General features: G+C 45.4%; 1 protein-coding gene across 1 annotated transcript in view; it reads right to left on the reverse strand.

Moving 5' to 3' along the window:
• PSMD11 (proteasome 26S subunit, non-ATPase 11) overlaps positions 1-12,101 on the reverse strand; it is a 75,662-nt gene that overhangs the window by 20,088 nt on the left and 43,473 nt on the right. Inside the window, exons 6-10 of the mRNA XM_063960001.1 lie at positions 7,224-7,418; positions 6,304-6,448; positions 5,801-5,861; positions 4,934-4,996; positions 4,648-4,773 (exon numbers count right to left, since the gene is read on the reverse strand). Of these exons, the coding sequence (XP_063816071.1) occupies positions 4,648-4,773; positions 4,934-4,996; positions 5,801-5,861; positions 6,304-6,448; positions 7,224-7,418 (590 nt within the window). The remainder of the gene's footprint in view (positions 1-4,647; positions 4,774-4,933; positions 4,997-5,800; positions 5,862-6,303; positions 6,449-7,223; positions 7,419-12,101) is intronic.

Raw genomic sequence — 12,101 nt, forward strand, 5'->3', positions numbered from 1 at the left:
GGCGCTTCAGGTGGGACGCCATCATAACCACCTTTGGTCTTTCCCAACGGTTTACAATCATGTGGAAACTTTCAGATTAAGTTTCCACTTTTCCGGGTGGAATTCATTTATGCTGAGGAAATCTTCCCAGTTGCCCACTCCCGGAATGAACACTGCTGACAGTGTTATCACATGATTTTCCGCCCAGCGAAGAATCCTTGCTGTCATTGCCCTCCTGCTTCTTGTGTCGCCCCGTCTGATAACGTGGGCGACCGCCATGATGATGTCCTACTGGATCAGCACCGGTTGACTTTGAAGCAGGAGTCTTCCTAGGCTCAGAGCATTGTAAATTGCCCTTAGCTCCAGTATATTCATGTGGAGAGAAGTCTCCAGACTTGACCACACTTCCTTGGAAATTTTTTCCCTGTGTGACTACTCCCCAGCCTCTCAGGCTGGTATCCGTGGTCCCCAGAACACAGTCCTGAATGCTGAGTGTGCTGCCCTCTAAAAGATGAGCACTCTGCAGCCCCCACAGAAGAGACACCCTTGTCCTTGGAGACAGGATTATCCGCTGATGCATCTGAAAATGCGATCCGGACCATTCGTCCAGCAAATCCCCTGAGATCTGCCGAATGGAATCGCTTCGTAAGAAGCCACCATTTTTCCCAGGACTCCTGTGCATTGATGCACTGATACTTGGCCTGGTTTTAGGAGGTTTCTGACTAGGTCGAATAACTCCTTGGCTTTTTCCTCCCGGAGGAACACCTTTTTCTGGACTATGCCCAGAATCATTCCTAGGAACAGCAGACGTATCGTCGGAAAACAGCTGCGATTCTTGGAATATTTAGAATCCAGTCGTGCTGTCGTAGAACTACTTTAGATAGTGCTCTTCCGACCTCCAACTGTTCTCTGGAACTTGCCCTTTTCAGGATATCGTCCAAGTAAGGGATAATTTAGATGCCTTTTTTCTTTGAAGAAACATCTTTTCGGCCATTACCTTGGTAAAAGGCCCGGGGTGCCGTGGATAATTCAAACGGCATCGTCTGAAACTGATATTGACAGTTCTGTACCACGAACCAGAGGTACCCTTGTTGAGAAGGGCAAATTTGGACATGGAGGTAATCCTTGATGTCCAGGGACACCATATAGTCCCCTTTTTTCCGGTTCACTATCACTGCTCTGAGTGACTCCATCTCGATTTGAACCTTTTATGCAAGTGTTCAAAGATTTCAGTTTAGACTATGTCTCACCAAGCCGTCTGGCGTCAGTACCACAATATAGTGTGGAAAAATAATACCCTTTTCCTTGTTGTAGGAGGGGTACTTTGATTTATCACCTGCTGGATATACAGCTTGTGAATTGTTTCCAATGCTGCCTCCCTGTCGGAGGGAGCCGTTGGTAAAGCAGACTTCAGAAACCTGCGAGGAGAAGATGTCTCGACTCTCCAATCTGTACCCCTGGGATAATACTTGTACTATCTAGGGGTCAACCTGCGAGTGATCCCACTGCGCGCTGAGACTCTTGAGACTACCCCCCCACCTTGAGTCCGCTTGCATGGCCCCAGCGTCATGCTGAGGACTTGGCAGACGCGGTGGAGGGCTTCTTTTCCTGGGAAGGGGCTGCCTGCTGCAGTCTACTTCCCTTACCTCTATGTCTGGGCAGATATGACTGGCCTTTTGCCTGCATGCCCTCATGGGAAAGGAAGGATTGAGGCTGAAAAGACGGTGTCTTTTTCAGCTGAGATGTAACTTGGGGTAAAAAGGTTGGATTTCCCAGCTGTTGCCGTGGTCCCCAGGTCCGATGGACCGACCCCAACTAACTCCTTCCCTTTATACGGCAATACTTCCATGTGCCGTATGGGATCTGTATCACCTGACCACTGTCGTGTCCATGACATCTTCTGGGTGATATGGACAACGTACTTATCTTGATGCCAGAGAGCAAATATCCCTCTGTGCATCTCACGTACATATATATAGAATGCATCCTATTAAATGCTCTATATGAATAAAATATTTTCAGTCAGGGAATCCGACCAAGCCAACCCAGCACTGCATCTCCAGGCTGATGGCGATCGCTGGTCGCAGTATAACCACCGTATGTGTGTATATACTTTTTAGGATATCTTTCCAGCTTCCTATCAGCTGGCTCCTTGAGGGCGGCCGTATCTGGAGACGGTAACGCCACTTGATAAGCGTGTGAGCGCCTTATCACCCTAAGGGGTGTTTCCCAACGCGCCCTAATTTCTGGCGGGAAAGGGTATAACGCCAATATTTGCTATCGGGGTAACCCCACGCATCATCACACACTTCATTTTATTTTATCTGATTCAGGAAAAACTACAGGTAGTTTTTTCACTCCCACATAATACCCTTTTTTGTGGTACTTGTAGTATCAGAAATATGCAACACCTCCTTCATTGCCCTTAACGTGTGGCCCTAATGAGAAATACGTTTGTTTATTCACCGTCGACACTGGATTCAGTGTCCGTGTCTGTGTCGACCGACTGAGGTAAATGGGCGTTTTTAACGCCTCTGACGGTGTTTCTGAGACGCCTGGACCGGTACTAATAGTTTGTCGGCCGTCTCACGTCGTCAACCGACCTTGCAGCGTGTTGACATTCTCACGTAATTCCCTAAATAAGCCATCCATTCCGGTGTCGACTCCCTAGAGAGTGACATCACCATTACAGGCAATTTCTCCGCCTCCTCACCAACATCGTCCTCATACATGTCGACACACACGTACCGACACACAGCACACACACCGGGAATGCTCTGACAGAGGACAGGACCCACACTAGCCCTTTGGGGAGACAGAGGGAGAGTTTGCCAGCACACACCAAAACGCTATAATTATATAGGGACAACCTTATATAAGTGTTTTCCCTTATAGCATCTTTATATATATCTCAATATCGCCAAAATCAGTGCCCCCCCTCTCTGTTTTAACCCTGTTTCTGTAGTGCAGTGCAGGGGAGAGCCTGGGAGCCTTCTCTCCAGGCTTTCTGTGAGAGAAAATGGCGCTGTGTGCTGAGGAGATAGGCCCCGCCCCTTTTTCGGCGGGCTCGTCTCCCGCTATTTAGTGAATCTTGGCAGGGGTTAAATATCTCCATATAGCCTCTGGGGGCTATATGTGAGGTATTTTTCGCCAAAAAAGGTTTTCATTTGCCTCCCAGGGCGCCCCCCTCCCAGCGCCCTGCACCCTCAGTGACTGCCGTGTGAAGTGTGCTGAGAGGAAAATGGCGCACAGCTGCAGTGCTGTGCGCTACCTTTAGAAGACTGCAGGAGTCTTCAGCCGCCGATTCTGGACCTCTTCTTACTTCAGCATCTGCAAGGGGGCCGGCGGCGCGGCTCCGGTGACCATCCAGGCTGTACCTGTGATCGTCCCTCTGGAGCTGATGTCCAGTAGCCAAGAAGCCAATCCATCCTGCACGCAGGTGAGTTCACTCCTTCTCCCCTAAGTCCCTCGTTGCAGTGATCCTGTTGCCAGCAGGACTCACTGTAAAATAAAAAACCTAAGCTAAACTTTCTCTAAGCAGCTCTTTAGGAGAGCCACCTAGATTGCACCCTTCTCGGCCGGGCACAAAAATCTAACTGGAGTCTGGAGGAGGGTCATAGGGGGAGGAGCCAGTGCACACCACCTGATCGGAAAGCTTTACTTTTTGTGCCCTGTCTCCTGCGGAGCCGCTATTCCCCATGGTCCTTTCAGGAACCCCAGCATCCACAAGGACGATAGAGAAATTAAGTTTTAGATATTTAAGAATACAATTTCCAAGATAAAAAGAGAGACTAATGTATACATTTTTTGCCCAAAAATTATGCTAAGCACCTCATTTTAGATTGCCGTTTATTATAATTATTCCGATTAGCAGTGCTTCGTACTATAGAGTGTGCATCTGCATTCCCTATTTTTTTCTGTGTGGAACTACAAGTAACAGCATGGTAGCACCTCTTATTATATCTAGAATTTGGGTGTGCAGTCCAAGACCCCCTTTCACATATTCTAATGTATAGATAACTACAATATCATGATATTGGAGCCCTAGAGCTTGAGGGGTGTCCCTTTTGCACTGATTGGTGAAGTAAACCTATTGCCCAATCCTACACAAGCTTGCTGTTCTAGATTACTTCTATGAAAAACATCTAGTCTGATATATGCCTCAAATGACACAGTATTTCTGGATTATTGATGGTTCTTATTTAATTTTGTAATTTCTTATGGGTCTTGTTTATGTTGGATGTAACTAGCTTAATACTGAAACATTCAATGAATAAACACATGGAAAATAATGCTGGCGAGTACAGACACACTGCATAGAAAACATATGTACTATGTGAGGGCTAGGCATCCCTCAATGTCCACAGTACTACCAGCATTACTTCTTGATGGTTATATTCACAGGCACTAATTACTCCTTATTTTGTTACAATGCAGAATACGATACCTGCACATACCACTGGCTCTATGTCCTTAGGTCCCATACACCAGTGTCTTGGCACCTCACCGAACGACATCTTTACTAACATATTGAACACATCTTCTCTAACTTATGCAAGAAAAATACACCCCCCCCCCCCCCACCACCTTATAACACAGCATCCCTTTTCTTAAAGCCATGTGGGAACTGTTCCCAAGACGGGGCTCCCTGTGACACCAAATTCTTACCTGTACTCTGGAGAAGGGTTCAATATCTCGGATAAGGTTCTGTTCCAACAAGTTGTCATAAAGTTTGGCCAGGTGAGTGCTAATGATTGGGTCCTCCCGCAACTCTGCCTTGTAATCTGTCAGTGCCTGTAGCAGGAGCCATGCAGTAATAAAATGTTAGAAAGGTATATTTCTCAAGTATACAGTCATCCTGCTAATTAAAAAAAAAAAAAAGTGATATACAATCTAAGTTCATGAAAGATTAGACTTGTCCTGAAACTCTTGATCTGCAGAGGATTATTTTTACCTTCTCAAAATTGGCGAGGGAGCGGTTCTTGCTGGCTTGGGCCACACATTTCAATGCTTCCGTCTGCAAAATAAGTACTTATGAAATCGCAGCATGAGAAAAGGAGCTGTATTAGTATCACTAAACTGAGGAAATCACATCCTATGTTTTTTCTGTACCCTGCATACTAGGGGTAGAGCAAAACCCACCACCTCTCTCCCTACTAGGTGGAGACATTTTTTTTAGGATTATTTAAGAAAAAAAAAAAATGGCTGTAAAAAAAAGAAAACATTCATAAACTATAACCCAAAGAAACAGTCTCTGTATTTTCTGTCAAAGCAGTTCAATCTATAATTAATGAAACATACAGTAATATATTTGGCTGTTATAGGATAAAACAAATAAGCAAGAATATAAAATCACTCCATAAAACAGCCTCCAGATTGTAGGTCACAGGTGCACTTCAAATGAGCAATTACTGGTTGACTGTCTGAATAACGAGTACTTTCACATAAGACCCTATTGGGGGCAGAATGGTTTTGAATTGGCCTAAGATGATCAACTTCTGGCAGTCAAAAATGTCTGGTACCTCATCCACCATTTCTGACCATGACACAGCAAGATCTGTTATTCCCAACACAGAAAGACGGTAACAGTTACTCAAAATCTATGATCAGTGGAATACAGAGCACTCAGGGGTAAATGTATTATACCAGTAGCGTGTGGGTATAACGCTTCCTGCGTGTCCTCTTTACAGAGGTGAAGCTGTAGCCGAGATGTATTAATATTTTAGATGCCAAAGTGGGGGGAGTGAAAACTGACAATCGCTACCAGACCAGACCAGACCCCCCCCCCCGCGCCCCTTACACCTACCCCCCCAGTACCAACCTGTCGCCCAGCGTAACGGAGAGCCAGTTTCCCACTCACTAAGGCCTGCACATCTTCTGGTCTGTTGGAGACAGAAAAAACAAAAAAATTAGTATTTCCCAAAAAGAAAAACTCTGTCCACAGAACCTACAATCTATAACTCTGGGGAGGTCATTTGTCTGTTACAGAAAATGAAAGCTTTTAATTGCAGTTTAAACTGATAATTAGCAGAAGATAAAAATCACAGAATTACAGAAAATCTGTTGGTCTCAACTTCAGCAAATCTTCAGATCTTGGTCGGAGCATGCAGGACACAGGCATAAATGTACTGATGACCACACAATGAAATACATTTGTTTGCATAACTGCATTATCATAATGCTATTCAAAATAATTCAAACTGAAATGTAGAATGTAATTAGTCCTAATAACAGGCTGTGTAATCAAAATGATTTGATTAAACATACAAATTTAATGAATAAACTAAACATCAAAGACCGATGACATCTTAAGGAATCACTTACGTGTTCAGCATTATCTTGCAGAGCAACATGTACTTCAGGGCTGTGATAGCTCTGGGACTGTCAATAGAATCATTTCCCTCAAAAGCCTCATAGAAATAGGAGTAAGCCGTTTTCCAGTCTTTCTCCTCTGCTGCATGGATAATACCTGGAAAGTACAGAATGTTATATTGAGCAATATAGGATGTCCACAGTGCCACTACCCTATCAATGTCATAGAAGCGTCTGACAATGCTGAGGCATACAGGTGACCAACTTCATTTTTTTATGTGATTGGTTCCCCATGAGGTCATTACGTTTCATTCTTATGCATATACTATTTCGGGCTACAAAATGTCTGCCTTCATTGTGTGCAGGTAACACGTGAACTTAAAATCCAACCTGCGTCAACTTTTTACAATAGGCTTCATAACCGGCTGTAACCAGGTACAGCCTAAATTGCTGAAATGGGCCATGAACGGAGGGGCAACCCTGGAAATAACTATACAGTTAACGTTATTTATATTTGAAAATAAGTAGCATTTGCAGAGTTCACCTATGTGCATAGGAAGTGGAAGGGACTTGTCCTATTCAGATTCTGGATACTTACATTTGAGAAGTGGAATTCACATTTAAGAAATACTATTCAGTGAGATCCTACAAAGTTTTAAATGTGCTGTAAAAGTTAATTTCTATCTTAAGTTCTGATGCAACAACTAATTTGGTGGCACCATTGTATGCACAGCATTTCTCAGCGCTTTGTTTTATTGCCTCAAACCAATATGCTACTCTAAAATAAAGAACATCGGCATTTTATTAGGTGGAATCTTTACATCTATCTCTAAAGGCCCACTTTCTCTGGTCAATGTCTAAGTTTAAGGTGATCCTTTTCCGATACAGAACCTATCAAATTATGAACTGTGAAGACAAAGACTGATACCAACCTGATTGCATGTCCAGGGCAGCCTGAAGCTTGGGTGGGCAATAGATGGCATTGGCTGTGGTACGGGCAGAAGTCAGGGCTGCTCTGGCTTTGGGTAAGTTGGTAAGGGCATGGTAGGTCTTGCTCTCCAGGAGTTGAACCTCAACTAAAAGGGCTTTGTCATCCATCTTTTTCAGTTCTCGTAGAAGCTGAGAACCTGGTAGAAAGTGAACAAGTTAGAAGCATTAAGATCTGATCATCACTGGGTGCTCACAAGAGTTCTATTATGTGTAGTTGAACAGACAACATGCAATTGAAAATATGCATCACAACTGTGTAATGTCACTAAAAATGTGCCGACACGTTGTGCCACTATGTCATAAACCTGAAAAGTTTTATGACATATGACCGTTATGGAGTGGTTGTTATCCACATGAAAACATTCACCATACCAAACTCAGATACAGCCTGTCAGTCTTCAGGGGAATTTTTTATTTTTATTTTTTTACCGTATTTTTCTTTGACCGTAATGAAAATGTTTATACAACATAAGGAAAAGCCTCCTTGATGAGGCTCTTAACCTGTCACTGCCCAAAAAAATAAGAATTTACTTACCGATAATTCTATTTCTCGGAGTCCGTAGTGGATGCTGGGGTTCCTGAAAGGACCATGGGGAATAGCGGCTCCGCAGGAGACAGGGCACAAAAAGTAAAGCTTTAGGATCAGGTGGTGTGCACTGGCTCCTCCCCCCATGACCCTCCTCCAAGCCTCAGTTAGGTACTGTGCCCGGACGAGCGTACACAATAAGGAAGGATTTATGAATCCCGGGTAAGACTCATACCAGCCACACCAATCACACTGTACAACCTGTGATCTGAACCCAGTTAACAGTATGATAACAGCGGAGCCTCTGAAAAGATGGCTCACAACAATAATAACCCGATTTTTGTAACTATGTACAAGTAATGCAGATAATCCGCACTTGGGATGGGCGCCCAGCATCCACTACGGACTCCGAGAAATAGAATTATCGGTAAGTAAATTCTTATTTTCTCTATCGTCCTAGTGGATGCTGGGGTTCCTGAAAGGACCATGGGGATTATACCAAAGCTCCCAAACGGGCGGGAGAGTGCGGATGACTCTGCAGCACCGAATGAGAGAACTCCAGGTCCTCCTTAGCCAGGGTATCAAATTTGTAGGATTTTACAAACGTGTTTGCCCCTGACTAAATAGCCGCTCGGCAAAGTTGTAAAGCCGAGACCCCTCGGGCAGCCGCCCAAGATGAGCCCACCTTCCTTGTGGAATGGGCATTTACATATTTTGGCTGTGGCAGGCCTGCCACAGAATGTGCAAGCTGAATTGTATTACACATCCAACTAGCAAAAGTCTGCTTAAAAGCAAGAGCACCCAGTTTGTTGGGTGCATACAGGATAACAGCAAGTCAGTTTTCCTGACTCCAGCCGTCCTGGAACCTATATTTTCAGGGCCCTGACCACATCTAGCAACTTGGAGTCCTCCAAGTCCCTAGTAGGCGCAAGACACCACAATAAGCTGGTTCAGGTGAAACACTGACACCACCTTAGGGAGAGAACTGGGGACGAGTCCGCAGCTCTGCCCTGTCCGAATGGACAAACAGATATGGGGTTTTTTGAGAAAAAAACCACCAATTTGACACTCGCCTGGTCCAGGCCAGGTCCAAGAGCATGTTCACTTTTCATGTGAGATGCTTCAAATCCACAGATTTGACTGGTTTTAAACCAATGTGTTTTGAGGAATCCCAGAACTACGTTGAGATCCCACAGTGCCACTGGAGGCACAAAAGGGGGTTGTATATGCAATACTCCCTTGACAAACTTCTGGACTTCAGGAACTGAAGCCAATTCTTTCTGGAAGAAAAATCGACAGGGCCGAAATTTGAACCTTAATGGACCCCAATTTGAGGCCCATAGACACTCCTGTTTGCAAGAAATGCAGGAATCGACCGAGTTGAAATTTCTTCGTGGGGCCTTCCTGGCCTCACACCACGCAACATATTTTCGCCACATGTGGTGATAATGTTGTGCGGTCACCTCCTTTCTGGCTTTGACCAGGGTAGGAATGACCTCTTCCTGAATGCCTTTTCCCTTAGGATCCTGCGTTCCACCGCCATGCCGTCAAACGCAGCTGCGGTAAGTCTTGGAACAGACATGGTACTTGCTGAAACAAGTCCCTTCTTAGCGGCAGAGGCCATAAGTCCTCTGTGAGCATCTCTTGAAGTTCCGGGTACCACGTCCTTCTTGGCCAATCCGGAGCCATGAGTATAGTTCTTACTCCTCTACGTCTTATAATTCTCAGTACCTTAGGTATGAAAAGCAGAGGATGGAACACATACACCGACTGGTACACCCACGGCGTTACCAGAACGTCCACAGCTATTGCCTGAGGGTCTCTTAACCTGGCGCAATACCTGTCCCGTTTTTTGTTCAGACGGGACGCCATCATGTCCACCTTTGGTAATTCCCAACGGTTTACAATTATGTGGAAAACTTCCCCATGAAGTTCCCACTCTGCCGGGTGGAGGTCGTGCCTACTGAGGAAGTCTGCTTCCCAGTTTCCATTCCCGGAATGAAACACTGCTGACAGTGCTATCACATGATTTTCCGCCCAGCGAAAAGTCCTTGCAGTTTTTGCCACTGCCCTCCTGCTTCTTGTGCCGCCCTGTCTATTTACGTGGGCGACTGCCGTGATGTTTTATCCCACTGGATCAATACCGGCTGACCTTGAAGCAGAGGTCTTGCTAAGCTTAGAGCATTATAAATTTACCCTTAGCTATATTTATGTGGAGAAAAATCTCCAGACTTGATCACACTCCCTGGAAATTTTTTCCTTGTGTGACTGCTCCCCAGCCTCTCGGGCTGGCCTCCGTGGTCACCAACATCCAAAACTGAATGCCGAATCTGCGGCCCTCTAGAAGATGAGCACTCTGTAACCACCACAGGAGAGACACCCTTGTCCTTGGATATAGGGTTATCCGCTGATGCATCTGAAGATGCGATCCGGACCATTTGTCCAGCAGATCCCACTGAAAAGTTCTTGCATGAAATCTGCCGACTGGAATTGCTTCGAAGGAAGTCACCATTTTTTTTACCATGGCCCTTGTGCAATGATGCACTGATTTTAGGAGGTTCCTGACTAGCTCGGATAACTCCCTGGCTTTCTCTTCCGGGAGAAACACCTTTTTCTGGACTGTGTCCAGAATCATCCCTAAGCACAGGAGACTTGTTGTCGGGATCAGCTGCGATTTTGGAATATTTAGAATCCACCCCTGCTGTTGTAACAGTATCCGAGATAGTGCTACTCCGACCTCCAACTGTTCCCTGGACTTTGCCCTTATCAGGAGATCGTCCAAGGGATAATTAAGACGCCTTTTCTTCGAAGAAGAACCATCATTTCGGCCATTACCTTGGTAAAGACCCGGGGTGCCGTAGACAATCCAAACGGCAGCGTCTGAAACTGATAGTGACAGTTCTGTACCACGAACCTGAGGTACCCTTAGTGATAAGGGCAAATTTGGGACATGGAGGTAAGCATCCCTGATGTCTCGGGACACCAGATAGTCCCCTTCTTCCCGGTTCGTTATCACTGCTCTGAGTGACTCCATCTTGATTTGAACCTTTGTAAGTGTTCAAATTTTTTTAGATTTAGAATAGGTCTCACCTAGCCTTCTGGCTTCAGTACCACAATATAGTGTGGAATAATACCCCTTTTCTTGTTGTAGGAGGGGTAATTTAATTATCACCTGCTGGGAATACAGCTCGTGAATTTTTTTTTCCCCATACTGCCTCCTTGTCGGAGGGAGACCTTGGTAAAGCAGCCTTCAGGAGCCTGCGCAGGGGAAACGTCTCGACATTCCAAACTGTACCCCTGGGATACTACTTGTAGGATCCAGGGGTCCTGTACGGTCTCAGCGTCATGCTGAGAGCTTGTCAGAAGCGGTGGAACGCTTCTGTTCCTGGGAATGGGCTGCCTGCTGCAGTCTTCTTCCCTTTCCTCTATCCCTGGGCAGATATGACTCTTATAGGGACGAAAGGACTGAAGCTGAAAAGACGGTGTCTTTTTCTGCAGAGATGTGACTTAGGGTAAAAACGGTGGATTTTCCAGCAGTTGCCGTGGCCACCAGGTCCGATGGACCGACCCCAAATAACTCCTCTTCCTTTATACGGCAATACACCTTTGTGCCGTTTGGAATCTGCATCACCTGACCACTGTCGTGTCCATAAACATCTTCTGGCAGATATGGACATCGCACTTACTCTTGATGCCAGAGTGCAAATATCCCTCTGTGCATCTCGCATATATAGAAATACATCCTTTAAATAGTCAATAAAATACTGTCCCTGTCAAGGGTATCAATATTTTTAGTCAGGGAATTCGACCAAGCCACCCCAGCTCTGCACATCCAGGCTGAGGCGATCGCTGGTCGCAGTATAACACCAGTATGTGTGTATATACTTTTTATGATATTTTTCCAGCCTCCTGTCAGCTGGCTCCTTGAGGACGGCCCTATCTATAGACGGTACCGCCACTTGTTCTGATAAGCGTGTGAGCGCCTTATCCACCCTAAGGGGTGTTTCCCAACGCGCCCTAACTTCTGGCGGGAAAGGGTATACCGCCCATATTTTCTATCGGGGGGAACCCACGCATCATCACACACTTCATTTAATTTATCTGATTCAGGAAAAACTACGGTAGTTTTTTCACATCCCACATAATACCCTCTTTTGTGGTACTTGTAGTATCAGAAATATGTAACACCTCCTTCATTGCCCTTAACGTGTGGCCCTAATAAGGAATACGTTTGTTTATTCACCGTCGACACTGGATTCAGTGTCCCTGTCTGTGTCTGTGTCGACCGACTAAA

Source organism: Pseudophryne corroboree, chromosome 3 (assembly GCF_028390025.1).
Source record: "Pseudophryne corroboree isolate aPseCor3 chromosome 3, aPseCor3.hap2, whole genome shotgun sequence".
Taxonomy (NCBI): Eukaryota; Metazoa; Chordata; class Amphibia; order Anura; family Myobatrachidae; genus Pseudophryne; species Pseudophryne corroboree.